The sequence below is a fragment of the Bombina bombina genome, chromosome 6 (assembly GCF_027579735.1).
Source record: "Bombina bombina isolate aBomBom1 chromosome 6, aBomBom1.pri, whole genome shotgun sequence".
NCBI lineage: Eukaryota > Metazoa > Chordata > Amphibia > Anura > Bombinatoridae > Bombina > Bombina bombina.
In genome coordinates, this window is record NC_069504.1 from 956,583,200 (window position 1) to 956,609,959 (window position 26,760).

General features: G+C 31.9%; 2 protein-coding genes across 2 annotated transcripts; both read left to right on the forward strand.

Moving 5' to 3' along the window:
- Window positions 1-1,540: 1,540 nt before the first annotated feature.
- LOC128664807 (protocadherin gamma-B2-like) lies at window positions 1,541-3,982 on the forward strand. The gene has a single exon (XM_053719609.1). It carries the CDS (start codon window positions 1,541-1,543, stop codon window positions 3,980-3,982), a length of 2,442 nt encoding a protein of 813 aa, XP_053575584.1.
- Window positions 3,983-10,333: 6,351 nt separating this feature from the next.
- On the forward strand, window positions 10,334-12,778 carry LOC128664808 (protocadherin gamma-B1-like). The gene has a single exon (XM_053719610.1). The coding sequence runs from the start codon at window positions 10,334-10,336 to the stop codon at window positions 12,776-12,778; it is 2,445 nt and encodes an 814-aa protein (XP_053575585.1).
- The last annotated feature ends 13,982 nt before the right edge of the window (window positions 12,779-26,760 follow it).

The window sequence follows — 26,760 nt, forward strand, 5'->3', positions numbered from 1 at the left end:
GCTCTTGAAGGCTGCCTTTTAACTGAATGCATTTTGAATCTTTTTCACAACTAGAGGATATTAGTTTATGCATACCATATAGATAGCATTGTGCTCATGTCCGTGGAGTTACCTAGGAGTCAGCATTGATTGGTTAGAATGCAAGTCTGTCAAAAGAACTGAAATAAGGGGCAGTGTGCAGAGGCTTAGATACAAGGTAATCACAGAGGTAAAACATGTATTAACTGTGTTGGTTATGCAAAACTTGGGAATGAGTAATAAAGGGAGTATCTGTCTTTTTAACAATAAAAAATTGTGTAGACTGTCCCTTTAATTTAGATTCCCTCTAAATAACTTTATGAATTTCAGATTATTTTTTTCTTCAATACACTTGAATCATAATTTAAATTGTTAATATACATATTTTGTTTTAAAAAATGTTGTATCTTCTGCTAGATTTATAATGTTTTACATTAACAAACCCTACATTTGATTTTTTTAAGACAAAAGAAAAATCATAAAAGTTAAGGTCAGAATTTAGTGTCAACTAACTAGTGAGATAACATAAAACAGACATTCCCTGCAGCCAGATCTTTCATTATAAAGAACATGCTTGCCATCACAGTAAACAAATGGTAACAGGTTTTATACAATATATATTATGACAACTTGTGCCCCATTTCTATTTAATTTTACACAGCTTTAAAGAAAAACATTTAAATAAGAGTATATTAAATATTCTGCTTAAACCTGGTTATGTGAATACAATACTTTAAGGGATTTTCATTGTTTTACCTTCTCTTTTTTTTCTTAAACTCCCCATAATTTATGTCCCACATTTCTTCATTATTATCATTCTTTTTCATGCAAGTTAATGGACAAGTGGATTTTCTATAGATGAATATTAAATAGCAGCTGTTGAGAAACGTTTGTTTAAATCATTGTAAATAACCATAATTTTTCAAAATGAAACATTAACTTTATAAATTGCAGTTGTCACAATAAGTATTATCAGAACCAACTGTATATGATAAATATATCTGTGTGCACAGTGACTATGTTGGATTGTTTATATATATATATATATATATATATATATATATATATATATATAATACCTGTCCACTCAGTTTTAAAGATAGAAATTCTAAAATTCAGTACAGATTACCTTACTATCAGTTTAAAAAAAAAAAGAAACCGAATATAAATGAAGAATATAAGACTTGACATCCATTTATAGGGCACATTCAGTTAAATACCCTTAGTCCAAAAGCATACTTAAATATATGTGTATATAGACATTTTTTCTGTTTGATGTCTGTAACATTTTATAAACAGAAAGTTGAACTGCAGTTCTACTTTTATGCCTCAGAGCGCCGCTGTTCACCAATATGGGGAAATAGCTGCAAATGAAGATCCACAAACACTTTTATTCCATACCAATATAGAGTGCAGATCTGCAAGAATAAACACAACCATTTTATCCTCTCTAGTTTACAGTTTGAATCTCCATTTTTCTTTACTGGATTACAATATTTTCAACATTTGGATTTACACTGATATGGCTGATTTGAAAATCCAACAGACAGACACATATAAGGGACTCAGATGGCAAGTAATATTTATTTTCTTATTATTTGGGATTTCTCATTTTGTATCTGGTCAGATTCATTACTCCATTTTTGAAGAAATTAAAAAAGGCTCTAGCATAGGTAACATTGCAAGAGATCTTGGATTAGATGTTAAGGATTTGTTATTTAGAAAATTCAGAATTGATTCTCATATTTCAGAGAAGTATTTTGCTGTAAATTTAGAGAATGGGAACCTATATGTAAAAGAGAGAATAGACAGAGAGGCATTGTGTGAGTCACAGGCTACATGCATTCTAACCTTTGATGCAGTGGTTGAAAATCCTTTAAATGTTTTTCATGTTAAAGTAGAAATTCAGGATATAAATGACAATGCTCCAAATTTTCTTTACAAAGTAATTGAATTAGAAATTGTTGAATTAACCTCACCTGGAGCAAGATTTGTTTTGCAAAATGCACAAGATTCAGATGTGGGCAAAAATGCATTGCTAAACTATAAGCTTAGTGACAATGAATATTTTGTACTGAATGAAAAGACTGGAGCTGATGGAAGTAAGTCCTCAGAACTTGTGTTAGAAAAACCTTTGGACCGAGAGACACAAAACATTTATGAATTAATTCTAACTGCTTCTGATGGCGGAAATCCAGTTCAGACTGGCAATATGATCATTAAAATAATTGTTACGGATTCCAATGACAATTTTCCTATATTTACTCAAGAAATATATAAAGTGTCTTTAGCTGAAGGCACACCAATTAATTCTACAGTAATTTGGGTTAATGCAACAGATAAAGATGATGGTATCAATGGGCAGATCACATATTCTTTAAGCAACACCCCAGAAAATACTCTTCAAAAGTTTTATATTGACCCTAAAAAAGGAGAAATTAAAACAAAAAATAACTTAGATTTTGAGAAAGCAAGAAATTTTGAGCTTTCTGTGCAAGCAAAGGATGGAGGTGGCCTGATTGCCCACTGCAAAGTATTAATAGAAATTACAGATGAAAATGACAATGCACCGGAGATATCAGTTACTTCATTGTCTTCTCCAATTCCAGAGGATTCCACACCTGGTACAGTAATAGCATTAGTTAAAGTTCATGACAAGGACTCAGGAATTAATGGTGAATTTGATTGTCAAGTTCTAGAAAAAACACCTTTTAAATTAATATCTTCATCCGGTAACTATTATAAAATTGTTACAACAAGTTTTATGGACAGGGAAACAGTACAGCTTTACAATATTACAATTATATCTACCGATAAGGGGTTTCCCCCTCTAGTTAACAAAAAAATAATAACTGTAGAAATATCAGATATTAATGACAATCCACCAATTTTTGATAAGTCTATTTATTTGGCATTTGTCTCTGAAAATAACTTACCAGGATCTTCTATTTTTAACATTCATGCTTCTGATCTTGATACTGAAACAAATTCAAAACTAATGTATTCTATAATTAACACACCTACTGAGGACATTTCTGTATCTTCTTATCTGTCAATTAACCCTGTGACTGGAGTAATTTATGCACAGCGATCATTTGACTATGAGCAGCAGAAGGAATTTTCCATCCAAATAATTGCAAAAGATAGTGGATCTCCACCACTGAGCAGCAATACAACTTTGAGGATTTGTATAGTAGATCAAAATGATAATACACCAGAAATTCTCTATCCTATGGCAGGAAGTGAAACAGGTTTATCTCTGACTGAACTAGTTCCTCTTACATCTGAAGAAAGTTTTTTAGTAACTAAAGTGGTAGCAGTCGATGCCGATTCTGGACACAATGCATGGCTTTCTTATCATTTCATACAAACATCAGAATCCTTTCCTTTTATCATTGATCATCATACTGGTGAAATTAGGACAGCTCGCATATTACATGAGAAAGATACATTAAGACAAAGAGTTGTGATTATGGTAAAGGACAATGGAAATCCAAATCTATCTGCAACAACAACATTAAATCTGGTTATTGTAGACAGTTTTCAAAAGATTATTCCAAATCTCAGTGACCAGGTTAGCTATATAGACCCTCAATCAAATTTGCAAATATATTTAATAATAGCCTTAGTGCTTCTTTCCTGTTTATTTATTTTGACTGTTTTGATAGTAATTATATCAAGATGTAAAGATTCATATTCATCAGAGAATTTCCCTTCTTTAAGCACAAACGTATATTCTCAAGTTGATCCAAGATTTCTATCAAAATATAACAATGGAACATTACCATTACCCTACTCATATAATGTTTGTGTAGCTCTGGATTCAAGTGAAAGTGACTTTACTTTTAGACAACCTGTCCAAAATGTTCCAGTTGAAAATCTTATTGATGCTGATGATTCTGAGATTGGAAATGAAAGTGTTAAAGAAACTTTACCTTGTAACCTTGAGCAGGTGAGTGTATAATACATTAACAAATAATGCAGTACTGTTATAACTTTATTTATAATACATAGTAATGCTTTTTATTACTTGATAGATATATGTTAATGCACTAAGCAAGATGGTTCAATATATAGCATGTTGGAAGAAAAGTGCCCATTTTACATTACTGTATCGCCACAAAACTCAAAAGATGCCAGCTACGCTTATATTGAAAAACAGGCTCTTTTTTACCCATTGCTCTGTTGAGGACGAGGGAAGTGATAAGTAAGGGAGATTAGAATTATCAAGTAAAGAGAAAAAAATAGATATTTAAATGTAAGGTCCACCACCAGTGCCCCTCTGCACTCTAGATTTATAGCTTTGGTCAAGAAAAAACCCTGGTAAAGACAGGAAGAACAATCTGGTGATATAATATTATTTCCTTAAATAATATGCATAATTGTACAGACAACTTTAGAATAGTAGCAATTACAACTAACATAATTTTCTTCAAGAGCAAAATAGAAACTACTACTACTTGAAAAAAACAATGTGAGAAATAAATATCAGTAAAATTTTAGGGAAAAGAGTGTGAACCATTTTTAAGAAGAATGTTGCTATTTTTGTTACAGCTTCTAATGGTGAGTTGTAGTCATAGTCATTGATTTGATTAAGAAATAGTATCCTGGGAGTAAATGATAAGATAATACTTAAATGTATTACATCTGGACATTTACTGGCATGTGATGTATAGGACAAAATTTACTTTATAATTTTTTTAATATCTTTTACAGCAAACTATGTGTATCAACTCATAATATAATGACTCAGTTTCCCAAATCAACCAACAAGTTATAAATTAGTCTATGCTTAATGTGTTTGTGTTATGTTTAATTTATATTATTACCTTATGTCCACTGACAGATTATTGTTGTTGTTATAATGATGATGATTATTATTTTAAACATCTATCAATACTTGTCTGCACGGCTTTGCGTGAAGGTGTAATACAGCCCCTTCCCTCGAGTGACCAATGGAGAGAGAGAGAGAAAGGCCTGTCAATCACCCCAAGCAAGCGAGTTTGGTATGATTTCTCTCCATCAACTCAGAGGTGGCAGAGAGTGTGAGAAGCAGTGGTCTAATGACCGCTGCTTCTTACATAAGGCTGGATTATAAGTGACACAATAATAGATGTGTGCAATCAAAAAAGGTTTATCATGGTTTTTTTAATGTGTTGGAAGTAGTGCGTGTATTACAAGTTGAAAGTAAACACGTTCAAGTGCAATGACATTTTTTGTGAGTTGGGATCATGAGACTTCAGAACTCTAGTTGACTATTACTCAAGAAAAATAGTGGAAAAAACACATCAAAATTATATTTAAAAGTACAGTTACACTCATAATAACACTGTTTAATAAAAAATATTTCATAAAAATATTGCATAAAAAAGTTGTTGAACTGTGTATTTACTGTAAATATTTCACATTCCAATGTTCTTCGTATAGCAGAATATGTTCTATGTATTTATATATAGATATACCTATATATATCTGTATATAATCATATATATATATATTTATATATATATATATATATATATATACACATATACCTATATATAATTATATATACATATATAAAAATGTATATATATATATATATATATATATATATATATATATCCTATGTATTGTACCAAAATACCATTATATATATATATATATATATCTCTGTGTATTTGTGAATAAATAGAACATTTTCTTCTAAGTGAAAAACATTGTAATGAGAAATATTAATATTTCATGTCAGGTTATTGCACTTAAAGGGACACTGAACACAAATTTTTCTTTCATGATTCAGATAGAGCATGCAATTTTAAGCAACTTTCTAATTTACTCCTATTATCATATTTTCTTCATTCTCTTGCTATCTTTATTTGAAAAATAAAACATCTAAGCTTTTTTTTGTTCAGAACTCCGGACTGCACGTTTTTATTGGTGGATTAATTTATCCACCAATCAGCAAGGACAACCCAGGTTGTTCACAAAAAATGGGCTGGCATATAAACTTACATTCTTGCATTTCAAATATAGATACCAAGAGAATAAAGAATTTTTGATCAAAGGAGTAAATTAGAAAGTTGCTTAAAATTTCATGCTCTATCTGAATCAGGAAAAAGAAACAAATTGGGTTCAGTGTCCCTTTAAGAAAATACAATTGGGTTTGCTTGCGAATAAGGGTGTTACACTCTCCTATGAAGTCTATGGCGGAATATTTTAATGCCGTTGCGATATACAGACTGGCTTTTTGAGCGCGTCAGGTAAGCGCTAGTGCGATAACTTTTTACTTTCAACTTGAAATACGCGCACTACCTGATGCACGCAAAAAGCCAAAGTCTAGTAGAATTAACGTGTGAGCGTGAGCACAAACTACCGCTGCACTTGTAATCTAGCCCATAGAGGGAAGCAGGCTCATATTTGCAAATCTGCTATGCAAGGGTTTTCAGAAGCAGCTTACATGGCTAAGTACATTAAAGAGATTGTTCAAGTTTATTATCTGCTATACTAATATTCTTCATTTTAATTTCTGTTTATAAACAGGATATTCTTTAGGAAAGTATTTGCTAGTGTTCATTTTTGTATTCACCTATACGAATCCATAATAATTATGTAGGACCTGATTCTCTTAAAGTTATAGGGAATTTGGTTTTGTTTGTGAAGCACAATTTTCAAATTCCCTATTGTGTTTTCAATTGAGTAGAATTTCTAAAATGTATATAATTAAGAACAAAGTCTGCACAATTACTATTGAGAATTGTATATGTAGAAATAATATGTTTGTATGTATTTATTTTATTTATAACAGGATACTTTAAAAATAAATGGACTAGTTACCTCAAGAGAAAAATATCTATAGTGAATAAGTATGCTATATGCTATATTAGATAACTGTGTTGTAGCAATAAATATTTTGAAAAAAAAAACCAATACCATATATTATATATTATTTGCATATGCTGTTTTTTGTGATATTCAACAAAATGTAAATCACTTTGTATATCACGTTTGTGAAGAAAGCAGCCTATTTAAAGGGATGTACAGTTGATAAGTATTTATTCACACAAACACACTTTCAAATGGGCTGAGTTTTCTCCCACCCCCCATGTGGAGTTGATTTTTACACATTATTCTTGATTATATAGGTTTTTCTATAGCCAGAACTGCAGTATTACATTTTTCAGTATAGGTTGTAGTTTCAAAAGGAAAATCAGCTACATTAAACAACAGAATTAAGTAAAGACACGATTTGTAAAATGTTTAATACACTCTAGCAATAAAATGAAGTACCTAATAATGAAGTATTGTTATATCTGTGATTAATTTGCCAAAGAAAAAGTGACCAGGTACATGAATTCCACAAAACCTAATTTTTATAAAATATTATAACTTGTTGACTTTAATGTCCCTATAAAGATTCCCATAAACAGTCATAATAAAAAGATAGTAAGTATAGTCAGTAACTGTACTTTTTATCTTTTTTTTAAAACAATTATAGCATTACATAAAGGTAGATTTATTATGCTTTATTTGCAGATTTTGAGGCTTGCATCTAGGGAACTTGTCAGCCCATGATCGTGGTGAGATGGCAGCATCACGCTGACTACATTTATCATTGCATGGGTAGCTTCTCATGCAATACTATCTCCTGTTCTTGCACAAGCAATCATACAAGAGCAGGGGCTTTCAATCTCCCTGGTCTCATTAGTCTAGGTGATTTATATGAAAAACTCTGAGATGGTGGAAAGGTGAAGAAGCAACAGTTTTAAGACCACTTCCTAACTATTGATTGCAGGCTCACTCTTTAACGCAAAAGCTCCAAAGCTACATCCAGAGCTTGATACATTGATTCCATAAGTTTATAACTTAATGTTTTCAGTCAATCACTTTAACAAACCTTTATGCAGGACACAGCAAACCATAACATAGGTTCATTAATGTAAGGGTTATTTGTGTATCTTACTTAATTATTTAATTCATTCTTTTAATATGGTTTGAACATTGGAACATAGGATAATTTGCAAATGTGTCCATCTATGATTACATACATCCATCTCAGTTGGTCACTTAAGCGTGTAATGATACATAGGGCAGTTGATCCTGTTCACCCGCTGCCCGTATGCAGCAAAGGTGAGCAGACACCTTCTCAAGCTGAGAAGCTTTTCCGCTCGCCTTTAAGTACATGGAGCCCTATTTCATTGAGTTGAAAACAAGGAATATAGTTTTTCCACATTCAAACAAAAGAACATAATCCTTTTTTTTTACTTTTTTTTTGATGCAGTGAAAAAAATTATAACCTGGCAAGGTAATTAATTTTTGGTAGGAAACACCTGATTTTTTTAAATAAGCCATTTCTTCAGCATAAACACTTACAGCATTTCAATAATGAATAATTCCAAGTTTAGAGAAGTTATATTCCCATTCCTTGTAGCATGATTGATGACACATGCATGTCTATAAAACCCGTAGTTGTATAAGCAGTGGATCTCTTAGTTTTTATTTGAAAGCATTCTCACAAATGAAAGCATGTGCAGAAATATTTCTAATGGTTTTAAACAGACTTCTGTGCCACACATATATTATTATAAGGAATTCTGCCTAAAATAACACAAAGATACACTGATTTAGACAATGTTTGCCCTATTATTTATAATTGTTGCCATTAATAAATATTCAATATAGATCCAGCACAGGTCTAATCCATTGTACAAAATCTCACTGTACTGGAGTTTGTCACACTTTACGTCCAGTGCTTCCGATTGTGAAATAAGCATATTTACTACAGTGTTAATTTTTTTCAAATACATTTGAAAACTCAATGTATACCTCTGGTTAATGACTTCAAAATTGGAGAACTATTACTTTGATATATGAAGATGAAGCATTCATAAACAGTTCCAGTAACTGGGTCTGATTGTGAAAAGCTTGCCTGGATAGAGAGAAATCAGTTTTTTGCCAGAACTGAGAGCTTTCGATAATCAAGCCCATTTTATGTTTTTATAGTTTATGGGTTGGATCCTTTAGTTAAGTATATGCAATGACTTATTTAGAAAATGTTTGGTAGGCTCTAATGTTGAATTTTGCAGACAAATCATTAGATACAATTTTTTAAAGGATTGTGATCAACCCCTTTGATTTTAATTACATTTTTCTCATCTGTTATTTATTTAATTTAAATTCTGATTAGATGAGGTCATGTAATTCAGATAGAAATTGACTGGTACTATGCATATTTAATATTGCAGTTCTTTGTGTTTTTACTAGATTTAATTATATTTGACATAACAAAAACATTTAATTTGATCTTTTTTAAATATATAAAACTCTGACCTTAGCTTTTCATTCTTTCAAAGTATCAACTAATTAATGGAATAACATAAAACAAGCATTTCATGTAGTCAAATCTTTTTTTTATAGGTACCTGCTGTCTGGTGCTCTAAAAATATGTGATCAGTTTTTATACAATATGTCATTACAAATTATGCCACCTTTTTTATTAAATTTTACACAGCTTTAAACATTTTTATATTTGATAAAGTTTGTATTACATAATCTTCCTAAGCATATTTGTTATGTGAATATTATATTTTAACAGTTTTTCATTTTGTATCTTTGCCTCATTTTGCTGTTTTCTTAAACTCCCATAAAGTGTGTCCCATATTTCTTATCCATTACCATTCTTCTTTTTCATGCCAGCTAAGAAACAAGTGTACTTTTTTTTACAGACCAATATTAAAGATCAGCCTTTGAGAAACATGTGCTGAAATTATTGCACATTACTACAGTAAAACATAAATATATGCAAACTGGTAAAGAATTGCAAACATTTGCTGCCAGACTATGATTCTGTAAGCACTATCAATTTAATTCAATTTGTCAATATGAAACATACATTTTATAACTTGCAACTGTCACAATAACTAGAATGTTTCAGAACTTTTAAGATGAACTTATCTTCTGAATGCAACATATCTATGTTGAATTGTTCAGAATTCAGTTTCTCTCTCTCTTGCTCTCTCTCTATCTATGTATGTATGTATGTATATATATATATATATATATATATATATATATATATATATAATATCTGTTTTGTCAATGAACTTTTAAAGAAAAAAAGTTTAAGTGCAGTTCCACATTATGGCCTCAGAGCGCCGCTGTTTACCAATATGGGGATATAGCTGCAAATGGAGATCCACAGACACTTGTATTAATCTCATATATAGTGTAGATCTGCAAGAAGAAACACAACCATTTTATCCTCTCCAGCTTACTTTATGAATCTCTATCTCTCTTTACTGGATTACAATATTATCAAAGCAGAAATTACACTGATATGGCTGATTTGGAAATACAACAGACAGAGACATATAAGGAACTCAGATGGCAAGTAATATTTATTTTCTTATTATTTGGGATTTCTCATTCAGTGTCTAGTCAGATTAATTACTCCATTTTTGAAGAGATTAGAAAAGGCTCAAGCATAGGTAACATTGCAAGAGATCTTGGATTAGATGTTAAGGATTTGTCAATTAGAAAATTCAGAATTGATTCTCATATTTCAGAGAAGTATTTTGCTGTAAATTTAGAGAATGGGAACCTATATGTAAAAGAGAGAATAGACAGAGAGGCATTGTGTGAGTCACAGGCTACATGCATTCTAACCTTTGATGCAGTGGTTGAAAATCCGTTAAATGTTTTTCATGTCAAAGTAGAAATTCAAGATATAAATGACAATGCTCCAAGATTTTTTTACAAAGTAATTGAATTAGAAATTGTTGAATCAACTTCCCCAGGAGCAAGATTTGTTTTGCAAGATGCACAAGATTTAGATGTGGGCATAAACTCATTAGTACACTATAAGCTTAGTGACAATGAACATTTTATACTGAATGAAAAGACTGGAGTTGATGGAAGTAAATTCCCAGAACTTTTGTTAGAGAAACCTATGGACCGAGAGACACAAAATATTTATGAATTAATACTAGTAGCCTCTGATGGTGGAACTCCAGTTCAGACTGGAAATACATTAATTAAAATAATTGTTACAGATTCCAATGACAATTTTCCTATATTTACTCAAGAAATATATAAAGTGTCTGTGGCTGAAGACACACCAATTAATTCTACAGTAATTTGCGTTAATGCAACAGATAAAGATGATGGTATCAATGGGCAGATCACATATTATTTTAGCAGCACCCCAGAAAATACACTTCTGAAGTTTTATATTGACCCTAATAAAGGAGAAATCAAAACAAAAAATAACCTAGATTTTGAGAAAGCAAGAAATTATGAGCTCTCTGTGCAAGCAAAGGATGGAGGTGGCCTGATTGCCCACTGCAAAGTATTAATAGAAATTACAGATGAAAATGACAATGCACCAGAGATATCAGTTACTTCATTGTCTTCTCCAATTCCAGAGGATTCCACACCTGGTACAGTAATAGCATTAGTTAAAGTTCAAGACAAGGATTCAGGGATTAATAGTGAATTTGACTGTCAAGTTCTAGAAAAAACACCTTTTCAATTAATATCTTCATCTGGTAACTATTATAAAATTGTTACAACAAGCTTTATGGACAGGGAAACAGTACAACGTTACAATGTTACTATTATAGCTACCGATAAAGGGTTCCCCCCTCTAATTAATAAAAAAATAATAACTGTAGAAATATCAGATATTAATGACAATCCACCAATATTTGATAAGTCTATTTATGTGGCCTATGTCCCTGAAAATAATTTACCCGGATCATCTATTTATAACATTCATGCTTCTGATCTTGATACTGAAATAAATTCAAAACTAATGTATTCTTTAATTAATACACCTACTGAGGACATTTCTGAATCTTCTTATCTGTCAATTAACCCTGTGACTGGAGTAATTTATGCACAGCGATCATTTGACTATGAGCAGCAGAAGGAATTTTCCATCCAAATAATGGCAAAAGATAGTGGATCTCCACCAATGAGCAGCAATACAACTCTGAGGATCTGTATAGTAGATCAAAATGATAATACACCAGAAATCCTCTATCCTATGGCAGTAAGTGAAATAGGTTCATCTTTGACTGAACTCGTTCCTCTTACTTCTGAAGAAGGTTTATTAGTTACTAAAGTGGTAGCAGTTGATGCAGATTCTGGACACAATGCATGGCTTTCTTATCATTTCATACAAACATCAGAATCCTCTCCTTTTATCATTGATCATCGTACTGGTGAAATTAGGACAGCTCGCACATTACATGAGAAAGATACATTAAGACAAAAAGTTGTGATTATGGTAAAGGACAATGGAAATCCATATCTCTCTGCAACAACAACATTAACTCTGGTTATTGTAGATAGTTTTCAAAAGGTTATAACAGAGCTCAGTGATGACCAAATTAGCCATAAAGACCCTCAATCAAATTTGCAAATATATCTAATAATAGCATTGGTGATTATTTCCTGTTTATTTATTTTGACTGTTTTGATAGTAGTTATATCAAGATGTAAAGATTCATATTCATCAGAGAATTTTCCTTCTTTAAGCACAAACGTGTATTCTCAAGTTGATCCAAGATTTCTGTCAAAATATAACAATGGGACATTACCACTGCCCTACTCATATAATGTTTGTGTAGCCCTGGATTCAAGTGAAAGTGAGTTCACTTTTAGACCACCTGTCCAAAACGTGCCAGTTGAAAATCTTATTGATGCTGATGATTCTGTGATTGGAACTGACAGTGTTAAAGAAGCTTTACCTGATGATCTTGAGCAGGTGAGTGTATAATACATTAACAGAAATTGAAGTACTGGTTAATTTCTTAAAACATAGCTTGAATAAAAATACTTATTTTGTTCACATATATATTATTTGCTTTTTACTACTTGATAATATATGTTTATAGAAAGCAGAAATGCACTATCAATAAGGTTCAAAGCACAGCAATGTTGAAAAGAAAGAACAGTTCCTGTTTTATATTACTGTACAACCACAAAACTCAAAGATGACAGCTACCCTTATTTTACAAGGCTGGCTCTTCTTTTTTTTTTTTTTCTTTTTTTACAAATCCATTGCTCTGTTAAGGACAAGAGGTGGTAAGGAAGGAAGGTTGGAATTTATGAAATATAGAAAGAAATAGGTAGTGAAATGTAAGGTCTACAAAAAATAACACTATGCACCCTTGATATTTAGCTTCGTCCTTACCATTGTTTGCACCCTGAAACCGTATGGTCAAGAACAGTCCCTGGTAAAGATGGGAAGAACAATCTGGTTATATAATAATATTTCCATAGCAAATATGCATAAATGTACAGAAATCTTAAGAATAGTATTCTTGGCAAATACAACTAACTTACACCTAGATCACGAGTTTTACGCTATACCGGGTGCATAAATAACGCAATAAAATGAGTGGTACCACACTTTCCATAGCGCTGTCATTACGAATTACTAAAAAACCTCCTTGTGCTGTGCGTTATGGTGCGTTAAGCTCCATACCGCACAAAAGCCAAGGACTGAGTTAACGTGCTCATGCATGCTTTCCCCCATAGACATCAATGGGGAAAGAGTGTTAGAAAAAAATGAACACCTGCGATCGCAGAATGGCAAATCACTGTAACGCAACCCCATTGATGTCTATGGGGAAAGAAAGTTATTTTTAAACCTAACACCCTAACATAAACCCCTAGTCTAAATACCCCTAATCCGGCGCTCCCTGACATCGCTGACACTAAATAAAGTTATTAACTCCTAATCCTCAGATCCCCGACATCGCTGAACTAAATAAAGTTATTAACCCCTAATCCAATGCTTCCCAACATCACCAACACTAAATAAAGTGATTAACTCCTAAACCGCTGGCCCCCCACATCGCTACTACTATAATAAAACTATTAACCCCTAAACCGCCACCCTGACACCTAAATACAGTTATTAACCCCTGATCTACCACTCCCTGACATCACCAACACTAAATAAACCTATAAACCCTTAAACCACCGGCCCCCAACATCGCAACTAATAAATAAACATATTAATCCCTAAAACTCCAGCCCCCACATCGTAACTAATAAACTAAACCTAATAACCCCTAAACCGCCAGACCACCACATCATAAAAAAACTCTAAATTAAACTATAAACCCCTAAACCTAACCCCCCTAACTTTAAATTAAAAGTTACAATATAACTATCTTCAAATAAATAAAAACGTACCTGTGAAATAAAAAAACTAACATTAAACTATAAATTAACCTAACATTACTATTCTTATAAAATAAAAAAAAAACTACCAATTAAAAAAACAAATTACAAATTTAAAAATCCTAATACTACGAAAAAAATCAAAAAATCTAAGATTACAAAAAATAAACACTAAAAATACAAAAAATAAAAAACTTGAAGATTACAAAAATAATAAATGAAATTATTAAAAATAAAAACAATTACACCTAATCTAATAGCCCTATAAAACACCCCCTAACCTAAAGGGCCATTTGTATGGGCATTGCCCTTAAAAGGACATTCAGCTCTTTTACTGACCTTAAAAGGGCATTCAGCTCTTTTACAGTGCCCTTCCCTAATCTAAAGAAAACCCACCCCAAAAAAAAAAAAAACTAACACTAACCCTATATAATCTACTCATGGTTCCTGAAGTCCAGACATCCATCTTCATTCTGGCGGCGAGAAGTCTTCATCCCGGAGTTGCAGAGCAGTGGAGGCGTGGAGCTGTGGAGGAGCGGAGCATCTTTGCTGGTGGCATGGACATCCAGCGTGGAGAATCCTCTTCATACAGTCACCGCTGTACATTGAAGCTTGAATGCAAGGTACCCGTTTAAATATAGGGTACCTTGCATTCCTATTGGTTGATATTTTCAAATCAGCCAATAGGATGAGAGCTACTGAAATCCTATTGGCTGATTTGAACAGCCAATAGTATTTCATGTGGTTAGCGTTAGTTTTTCGGGGGGTTTTTTATTTTATTTTTTTTAGATTAGGGATTGGCAATTTTGTTTATTATTTTTTGTAATTTTAGTGTTTATTATTTTTTTGTAATGTTCGATTTTTTAATGTTTTGATAGTATTAGGTTTTTTTTAAATTTGTAATTTAGGTTTTTTATTTTTACGTAGTGTTAGGTTTTTTAATCATGTAATTTAAGTTTTTTAATTGGTAGTTTTTTTATTTTATTAGAATAGTTATGTTAGGTAAATTTATAGTTTAATCTTAGTGTTTTTTATTTCACAGGTAAGTTTTTATTTATTTTAAGATAGTTATATTGTAACTTTTAATTTAAAATTAATAGTTTAATTTAGTGTTTTGCGATGTGGGGCCGGAGGTTTAGGGGTTTATAGGTTTAGTTTATTAGTTGTGATGTGGGGGGCTGGTGGCTTAGGGGTTAATAGCTTTATTTAGTGTCGGCAATTTCGAGGAGCGGCAGATTAGGGGTTAATAGGTTTCGTTTATCAGTTACGATGTGGGGGCAGCAGTTTAGGGGTTAATAGGTTTATATAGTGTTAGCGATGTGGGGGGCGGCAGTTTAGGGGTTAATTTTAGTGTCGGCGATGTGGGTGGACGGCAGATTAGGGGTTAATAGGTTTAATATAGTGTCTGCGATGCGGGAGGGTGGTAGTTTAGAGGTTAATAGGTGGTTTATGAGTGTTAGTGTACTTTGTAACATTTTAGTTATGAGTTTTGTGAAAAATTGTTTCGCAAAATCCATAACTACTGGTCTCAGATTGCGGAATGGATTGGGTTTAGTATAGGCTGTAACGCAAGCATTTTAGCCGGAACGCACAACCTGTAATCCGGCGCTATGCAAAATCCTGCACTTAAACGTCATTTTTTGAGTGCAGAATGGAGGGTTGTGTTAAGGCTAAAATGCTTGCGTTACAGCCTATACCGCCGTGACTCGTAATATGTGTTACTGGCCATTCCACGAGCAATGGCCAATTTTTCAGCGGTATAGCCTTACCGCAAAACTCATAGTCTAGGTGTTATTTTCCTCAAGATGAAAACAGAGACTAATACTTGAAAAAGCAAAATAAGAAATATTTATCAGTAATTTCAGGATAAAGAGTGTGGACCATTTTTTTATAAGGATATTGCTTTATATGTTACAGCTATTTTAACCTAATGATGAGTTGCAGTTTTAATGATCTATATTTGTATGATTTGAATAAAAAAAATTATTGTGGAGGTAAATGATAAATATTATATCATATAATATTGAAATTCACTACACCTAAATATTAAATGACATGAAAAGAATAGGAAAAATGTTACCTATCATTATTTTTCTTTTTAAATCTGTTAAGGCACATTACATTTGACTAATTTATAGATCAACTCCTAATATATTGACTGACAGATTTTATGCTATGCTTCATGAGTTCATTGACAGATCAGCTATTATTATTATTATTATTATTTTCATCTAAAATATATATGTATTTTTTTTATTTTTTTTTACATACATTATAATTTAGAGATTGTGTTTAAATTTACTACCTGCTATACTACTATTTTATTACTGTATATTAAATAGAATATTATCTTTAGGAAAATAATTGCTTGTGTTAACTTTGTATTGACCAAAAGTTATCCATATAATGGTATAGGAACTTGATGCTCTAAACGCCACTAAATGTTTAAGATTTCGTAAGGGTATTTGTTTTGTTTGTCAGTAACATTCGCTATAGTGATTTAATTTGATATAGAATAGAGTTACACAAATGAGTGTGCTTGGAACAAAATCTCTACAATTCATGTTTAGCATTGTATATACAGATACAATATGTTTGTATGTATTTATTTATTTTTACTTATAACATGATGCATTAAAAATACATTGACTTGCTACCTCAACATAAAGAAGAAAAATATGTATAGTGAATATGTATGCTATATGTTATGTTATATAACAGTAAATATGTTTGGTTATAAACAATAGCATATGGTATATCAATATTATTTAGATATGTTGCTTTTGTGATATTCAAACATTTTAAATTGGCTTGTGTGTAAGTTTTATGTAGAGGGCAGCCTATTTAAAGAGATGTACTCAGGCAAACAGCTGATAAGTGTTCATTAAATTCAAAGCAGCTGTAAAAAAAACATTTCAAATAGGCTGGGTCCTCTCTCCTACCCTCACCTTCTATAGCTTCTTCTTGCTTACAAAGCTTTTTCTATAGCAACTACTGCAGTTTCGATATTTTTAGTATAGGTGGCAGTTTCAACAGGCATAATCAGCTACTTTAAATGGCAAAATAAAGTTAAAGGGACAGTTTACTCAAAACATTTTCCCCTTTATTTTGCTCCCAATGATCCACTTTAACTTCTGGATTGTATTAAATTGATTACAAGTATTTCTTTTACCCTTATATTGGCATTTGAAATAGTTGATTTAGCCTGTGGTATTTCCACCTATTCTGAAAGTTTCTGGGCTTAGGTCCAAGCTATAGATAAGGTGTAAATACAGCCAGCAGAAGAAATTACAATCCAAGTGGGGTATAAAAGAGATGAGGTAATAAAATCTTAATTTGACATTGTTCTCTCCATGTATTGGTCTTTGGTTTACAGACAAATATAAAATAAAGAATCATGTATATGTACACAATGTAATAAAGTAATGAGATCTGATTATACCTACAATCTCAACCCATTTTATTAGGTTGTGGCTTCAAAACACAAAATCAGCCCATTTTTATAGACATAAATAAACCTTACATTTTATTCTCTGCAGTTGGTAAAAAAAGGAACTGGAAAAACATTAAGGAAAAACTATTTTACATTATACTGTCTATTAAAAGATCTATTTGTAAATATGAATTATCTCCATAATTAATATTGTTACCTAATTCAACCTAGAAACATACTAGACAGTCATTTAAATGAAAATATGTGTACATTGAGGATACTATTTGAAATTGGATGTAGGATATCTCAACAACTTGCACATATATTGTAAAAATGAGTGATCATATAAAACAGTTTTAAATATAAATTTTTGGTGTGAACGATGAGCATTCAACATCATTATTGTACTTTGTGCTTATGATGCATTCTTTTATAGTGACATGGCAGACATCGTACTGTATAATAAGAGAGGTATTCCTTCTTGCGATCAGACCTATTTTTATAATAACAGATTCAAATGCTAATGCTGATACTTTGTAACAGAAGGTATACAATTTAATCTGACCATGATAGTTTCATCACAGACATCGATTGCTATTTGTGGAATAGTAAACTTTACCTAGAATGTGTCAATAGCAGGATTGACTGAAGATAGCATATATACATCTATTCATTGGGAGAATTGTACATCTATCAATCATGGGAATACATGATTGGTTATTGTAACATTATCGTATGAAACATGCAATTACAATCTGAGCCAAAAAGACTATTTGTGCTTACTACCCTAGCAAGCAGAATAAAGATGGCAATCTTATTTTGGCATAATGATGATGTATTGTCTTCACGAATACATAATAGCAGATATAGACAAATATCATCATATGATTAATAGGACATTAATGCTGATCTATTGGGGTAAACATAAATCAATCAACCCCAGAGGTACATGATTGTCCATAATAATGTTTTGAGGTACAGTAAGAGTTGATCATATGTGAAGTTCAATTTGAGTTTATGTGAGTCATGCATACAATGATTCCAAATATAATAATGATGACTACTTTATTTTGCAATAAGGTGTTTTGATCTCATGGGGATGCATGAGCAGATATATATACATAATATTACATAATGGATTATAATCCAATGAATGCCTGTCAAAATCTTGATAGGTTGATACAATGGGGTATGACATGTATCATTGGGGGATTTATATGCTTATCAACCATGGGAAGACATGATTGGCAATCTAATCTTTTTATGTACACTACCCTAGCAAGCAGAATAATTATGGCAACTTTATTTTGGCATAATGTTGGTGTATTGTCTTTACGAATGCACAATAGCAGATGTATACAAATTACTTTATGTGATTAATAGTGCATTGATGCTAATTCATTGGGTAAACATATGTCAATCAACCACAGAGATACATGATTGACCGGATCAGCATTTTGAGGTACTGTAAGTGTTTATTGTATGATGGGTTTAATTTGAGTATATTTGAATCATGCACACAGTTCTTGCAAGCATAGTAATGATGACTTATTTATTTCATAACAATGAAAGTATTTTGATCTCCTGGGGATGCAAAAACTGACGTATACACAATGCCACATGACGGATGATAATCCAATGAATGCCTGTCTGAATCCGATTATTCAGGGAGGGGGTGTAAGATATAATATCCCCCGGATTGGTTGATACTTGGTATTTAAACTTGGAAGCTGACTACAATCAGGTTCATCTTTGAGAAAGCCCAACGCAAAATGCACATCAGGCGTATCTGTTGAATCCTTACAGTATTTCTATTTGACTGTTTAATTGTAGTTATTGGGAATTAGAGATTATTTTTGCAAAACATGGATGCATGGACCCAACAAGTTTTAATTATTGGCACTACTACAGACTAGTTAATTGTTTTGGGAACTATGTAATCTTTTGTTATTTAGTACTTTTTCTGTAGCACTCACACAATGGGACAACCGATGCTGATTGCTCCTTGATTGCATCTCTGACTCCCTCTTATTAATTGAGAATTGACATTTGACCCATTGTTCTGTTCCAATTCTGCATACATTTTGGATTTTTAATATTTTATTGTAATAATTTTCTTTCTTTTTATCATTATTAATAAAGGTTAACATTTAGAGTTATTCTGGGAGATAGCCTCCTTCCTGTACTTAGTTGTAAGCGATTGCTTTGTATATGCCACAATCTTTCGTTCTTTATTATTTTTTCAATTAGACAGTGACTAAGAACTTTTGTTTGTTTACATTTGTCATTAATTGTCCAAATCAAAGTAGACTGCGGACATGAAATCCACCAGATAAGACACACAGGTGGCACTCAGAGTATGTAATGGTACCTTTTTATTACAATGAGCAACATTTCGGGGTTCCTGCCCTTTTATCAAACTGCTTGAATGTTACGTTGCTCACTGTAAGAAAAAGGTACCGTTACCTACTCTGAGTGCCACCTGTGTGTGTCTTGTTTGATGTTAACTCTGGGACCCTGGGAAGGAGGGCCCATCAGGTGTTGCACCAGGACTTTCTCTATATATTACATGGATTTTGCAATTGTGAAGTGCTGATCCTTTTGTGTTTTTACATATGAAATCCACCAGGCTTTTCAAGGGGTGGATCACTGAACTACACTTGAAAAAATATTATAGATCATGTAAAAAGAATATGTAGACCATTTGTAATGCATTGTTTCATTGCTGATATATACTATGCATATTTCAATCTTGATTTTAATACCCTATAAAGATTAAAATAAACAGGCATAAATAAAATGATATAAAGAGTAGTCTCTAACTGTACTTGTCATCTTACTTTTTTAAACCTTTAGAACTATATATATTACATTTGTATTCCAATGTTCTCCAAATGCCATAATAGATTTGAACTTTCATTTTCTCTGCAACACTCAGTTATTTTAAAGCACTGCCATGATGGCTTGCATTATTGTATAGTGAACCACTAAATTGCATTTTTAATATCATTATAACTGGATAAAATTGTACTTGTTGACAGGGTTTTAAAATGGTATAGATAATAAGTAATTTAAATACAAAACTTGTGTTTGGATTTATAACATAAGACTGTGGGCTCCACTTATTATTGTGTAGACAGATAATGTTTTCAACTAAAGATCCTGTCAGCCCATGCTCATGGTGAGACAGAAGCATCATATTGCCTAAATAGCAACACTGCCCCTTGTTCTTGCACAGCCAATCACACAAGAGCAGAGCTGTCACTCTCCTTGGTTGGATTAGTTAGGGTTGATTTTAAACTGCAAGAACAGAGGTGGTGGAGAGGTTAAAAAGCAGTGGTCATAGGACTGATATTTCCCTACTACTGGTTGTAGGCTCCTGCTGCAATTCAAAAGCTTTAAAGCTGCATCCACAGCTTAATAAATGTAATTACAGCAAACCATGCTTTATGGTATTTAATACTTTATCAACTCTAGAGGAAGGTCAGAGTTACTCAAGTTTTTTCAGGTTGCTGTATGTTCTAAAAATAATTATGAATTTCAATTAGAAAATGCACCAGATGCACAGAGGGAGTTTGTTTTATTTAGTATACATATAGTATAATGACCATTAAAGACAAACTGAGATGGCTGTATGGGATCATAAATTGATACATTTGCAATGCTACAGAATTTTGTGGCGCTATACAAATAGATAATAAGAAAAATAAAATATATATATATATATTGTTTCTATGTTTGAACACTAAATAACTTATACCCAAAATATATGTTATGGTATGTGATTAAGTAATAATCTGACCATATATAAAGAAACCTATGGCAGGATCCTTTCTGTTTTCTTTTGATGATAAATGTTTGACTGGTTTTAAAATTTGTTGTTGTTTTATATAAGATAATCATTAATTATTGATGTATCAGAGTTAGATTTGTAATAAAACATATATATATATGAATATATATATATATATATATATATATATATATATATATGTGTTTAAAACTCTATACTCTTAAATAATATTGGGATCTTAGTCACACAATATGGCCATATTCTGCTCAGTCAGTCCTAACACTATAAATTTTAACCTTACTGGGCTGAATCCTTTTTTGCAGACTATCAAAATAAGTGTGGTTTCATTTTGGATGTGTGCTAATACTTTGTTGTTTGTTTGTATATACTCTGGTCATTTTGTCAGCACTCCCACAATATGTGCATTAATATATAATATGTTTTTGTAAGGTGTTCTTAACCAAACCCCTATGTTTTATTTTCTGTATTTCTTACAAATCCCTTTGGTTAAAGCACACCACTAAAAACCTGCTCAGGTGTGTTCCAACATTTGAGATCCATTGAAGATGATGAAACGGATACTCCTGTATCCAGACACTTTAAAAATTGCCATAATGCTGATGCATATAGATCATGTTCCCTTATGGAAAAGAGGAGGAGCTAGAGAGGACAAATTAAATAAACGTGAAGTTTTCTGGATCTTCAAACTCAGAACTAGCAGCCCACAGGGCCTAAATATGAGGAGAGACCTAGATTTATTTGTGAATTAAATATGAAGTTCAATTATAACATTAATTACTTTATCTATTTTTACCTCTTTAATACCTAAAAATAAATTTCAAAGTAAAAGTACGAAATATATAAAAAAAATTATAGGTAACAATAGCTGTAATTCAATGATAAAACAAATATATATACACTTCTGTTTCAAGAAATTATTCACTAAATACTGTCTAGGGCAAATAAATAAGTATATATTATGTATTAGATAGCTAAAATTTATTTTGCAGGAAAATATACAATGTTGTTCAAAGATTTTCTGTCCCTTTAAGAAATTGGCTATAAAGCTTGTATGATCAGGACCTCACACAAGCAGTGACCAAGTGCGCTACCCGCACGAAACATGTCTGCATGAGGTCCTGATCTTTGCAACATTCTATCTGGTTGCTATATTTTACAACCCTGTGGTTGTTATGTTTTTACCCTGTAAATTCTAATAAATGGACTTTTAACTTTTATAAGGAGTTTGTTGCGCTTTTTCCAGTACTCTGCCAACCATTGGGTACTTATTCACATGTGACCTGGTTCACAGACCAGGATTTGGAGTACACACAGCTGCAGTTCTCAAACAACTATACCTCCATTGCTATGGATGTGCCGGTTCAAAGCCGTTTTCATTACCGCCTCTCAGGTAACAGTTTTCTAATATTGGTTACCTTATTGCGGTCCCGTTGTGCGCTCATACTCTACTTTGTATTTTTATATATATATATAAAGTTGCTCTACTAACATAATATAACCTCATTGACATTTACAAATTGCATAATATTTATAAGGCATGGGCATATAGATTATTCGTTAGCATCAGAATGTGGAAGAATGCAGCTTGGCTCTTTTCTGAGCAAAATTTATTCTTGTAAAAGTGCAACACACTAAGATCTGTGGAACAATAGCGAAATATATATATATATATATATATATATATATATATATATATATAGAGAGAGAGAGAGAGAGAGAGAGAGAGAGAGACAGACACACATATATATCTCAAATAATAAGAATATATATTTATTAATTCATAAGAAATGTTATTTCAAAATTAAGTACCTGAACTGCTTACCTTACTATCAGTTTAAAAAAAAAAAAGAATATAAAGATTATCAGAGTTCACTTAACCATTTATAGAGCACACTCAGATATCTTTTGCTCAAAAATAAACTTGAGAAGCATGTTTCCTATACAAATATAAAGATAAACATTTTTTTAAATAAGCACATACACACATTTATGTATGTAGACATCTGTTTTGTCTGTAACATTTTATGAAAAGAACTTTTAAATGCAGTTCCACATTTTTGCCTCAGAGCGCCGCTGTTTACCAATATGGGGAAATAGCTACAAATGGAGATCCACAGACACTTGTATTAATCACATATATAGAGTGCAGATCTGCAAGAAGAAACACACAATTGTATCGTCTCCAGCTTATATTTTGAATCTCAATTTATCTTTACTGGATTACAATATTATTAACACAGGAATTTACACTGTTATGGCTGATTTGAAAATCCAACAGACAGACACATATAAGGGACTCAGATGGCAAGTAATATTTATTTTCTTATTATTTGGGATTTCTCATTCAGTGTCTAGTCAGATTCAGTACTCCATTTATGAAGAAATTAGAAAAGGTTCTAGCATAGGTAACATTGCAAGAGATCTTGGATTAGATGTTAAGGATTTGTCAGTTAGAAAATTCAGAATTGATTCTCATATTTCAGAGAAGTATTTTGCTGTGAATTTAGAGAATGGGAACCTATATATAAAAGAGAGAATAGACAGAGAGGCATTGTGTGAGTCACAAGCTACATGCATTCTAACCTTTGATGCAGTGGTTGAAAATCCTTTAAATGTTTTTCATGTTAAAGTAGAAATTCAGGATATAAATGACAATGCTCCAAGATTTTTTAAAAAAGTAATTGAATTAGAAATTGTCGAATTAACTTCACCTGGAGCCAGATTTATTTTGCAAAATGCACAAGATTCAGACGTGGGCATAAACTCATTAATAAACTATAAACTTAGTGAAAATGAACATTTTATACTAAATGAGAAGATAAGAGCTGATGGAAGTAAGTCTCCAGAACTTATATTAGAAAAACCTTTGGACCGAGAGACACAAAACATTTATGAATTAATTCTAACAGCCTCTGATGGTGGAAATCCAGTTCAGACTGGCAATATGATCATTAAAATAATTGTTACAGATGTCAATGATAATTTCCCTATATTTACTCAAGAGATATATAAAGTGACTGTAGCTGAAGGCACACCAATTAATTATACAGTAGTTTGGGTTAATGCAACAGATAAAGATGATGGTATCAATGGACAGATCACATATTCTTTTAGCAACACCCCAGAAAATGCAGTTCAAACGTTTTATATTGATCCTAAAAAAGGAGAAATCAAAACAAATGATAACTTAGATTTTGAGAAAGCAAAAAACTATGAGCTCTCTGTGCAAGCAAAGGATGGAGGTGGCCTGATTGTCCACTGCAAAGTATTAATAGAAATTACAGATGAAAATGACAATGCACCAGAGATATCAGTTACTTCATTATCTTCTCCAATTCCAGAGGATTCCACACCTGGTACAGTGTTAGCATTAGTTAAAGTTCATGACAAGGATTCAGGAATTAATGGTGAATTTGACTGTCAAGTTCAAGAAAAAACACCTTTTAAATTAATATCTTCATCTGGTAACTATTATAAAATTGTTACAACAAGCTTTATGGACAGGGAAACAGTACAACGTTACAATGTTACTATTATAGCTACAGATAAAGGGTTCCCCCCTCTAATTAGCAAAAAAATAATAACTGTAGAAATATCAGATATAAATGACAATCCACCAATTTTTGAAAAATCTATTTATGTTGCCTATGTACCTGAAAATAACTTACCCGGATCATCTATTTATAACATTCATGCTTCAGATCTAGATACTGAAATAAATTCAAAACTAATGTATTCTTTAATTAATACACCTACTGAGGACATTTCTGTATCTTCTTATCTGTCAATTAACCTTGTGACTGGAGTAATTTATGCACAGCGATCATTTGACTATGAGCAGCAGAAGGAATTTTCCATCCAAATAATGGCAAAAGACAGTGGATCTCCATCACTGAGCAGCAATACAACTCTGAGGATCTGTATAGTAGATCAGAATGATAATACACCAGAAATCCTCTATCCTATGGCAGTAAGTGAAATAGGTTTATCTTTGACTGAACTCGTTCCTCTTACTTCTGAAGAAGGTTTATTAGTTACTAAAGTGGTAGCAGTTGATGCAGATTCTGGACACAACGCATGGCTTTCTTATCATTTCATACAAACATCAGAATCCTCTCCTTTTATCATTGATCATCGTACTGGTGAAATTAGGACAGCTCGCACATTACATGAGAAAGATACATTAAGACAAAAAGTTGTGATTATGGTAAAGGACAATGGAAATCCATTTCTCTCTGCAACAACAACATTAAATCTGGTTATTGTAGATAGTTTTCAAAAAGTTATAACAGAGCTCAGTGATGACCAAATTAGCCATAGAGATCCTCAATCAAATTTGCAAATATATCTAATAATAGCATTGGTGCTTATCTCCTGTTTATTTATTTTGACTGTTTTGATAGTAGTTATATCAAGATGTAAAGATTCATATTCATCAGAGAATTTTCCTTCTTTAAGCACAAACGTATATTCTCAAGTTGATCCAAGATTTCTGTCAAAATATAACAATGGGACATTACCATTACCCTACTCATATAATGTCTGCGTGGCCTTGGATTCAAGTGAAAGTGACTTTACTTTTAGACCGCCTGTTCAAAATGTGCCAGTTGAAAATCTTATTGATGCTGATGATTCTGAGATTGGAATTGAAAGTGTTGAAGAAGCTTTACCTAGAAACGTTGAACAGGTGAGTTTGTAATAAATTAACAAATATGTAAATATTGGTTTAGTTCTTAAAATATAGGGGCATCGTGAGTCTTACAAATTCAAGCTTAAAAAAAAGTTTTTATACTGTCTATTTGCGTATATATATATATATATATACATTTTTTTACTACTTGGTAACAAGAAACTAATTGAAAAGGTTCAATATTAACTCTTTTAATATTTCTATGGCACCACAAGGACAAGCAAGGAGACATGATAAAAACCAGTGCCTCTACCCAGAGAGAGATTTTAGTAAGCCCTTTATCTCTGCAGGAGTCAATGATCTTTCTCTTTGTTGTAGCCCACTTCAGCATTTTTTTGAACATTGCTGAGGTCAATGAGCAAATAATAGCTTATGGTCATTGGATGTTTTAATGAATCAAGGTCAGTGTGTAAGAAAAAGTTGTTTTGCCTATTTCTTACGCAAAAAAATGTATGCAATATGGTGATCATTAATCCAATAATATACTTAACACTTTACAAATAACCGAATGATATACAACTCATACAAAAAAATACTGCAAGAATATGATAACATGCATTTGCTTCTAGTTATGTAGACAGCAAAAAAAATAAAAAATATATTTGGTATCAAACCAGTAAAACAAAAAGA

What these genes read in the sequence shown, in the direction of transcription:
- LOC128664807 (XM_053719609.1), top strand. Translation starts at nt 1,541, where the DNA reads ATGGCTGATTTGAAAATCCAACAGACAGACACATATAAGGGACTCAGA.
- LOC128664808 (XM_053719610.1), top strand. Translation starts at nt 10,334, where the DNA reads ATGGCTGATTTGGAAATACAACAGACAGAGACATATAAGGAACTCAGA.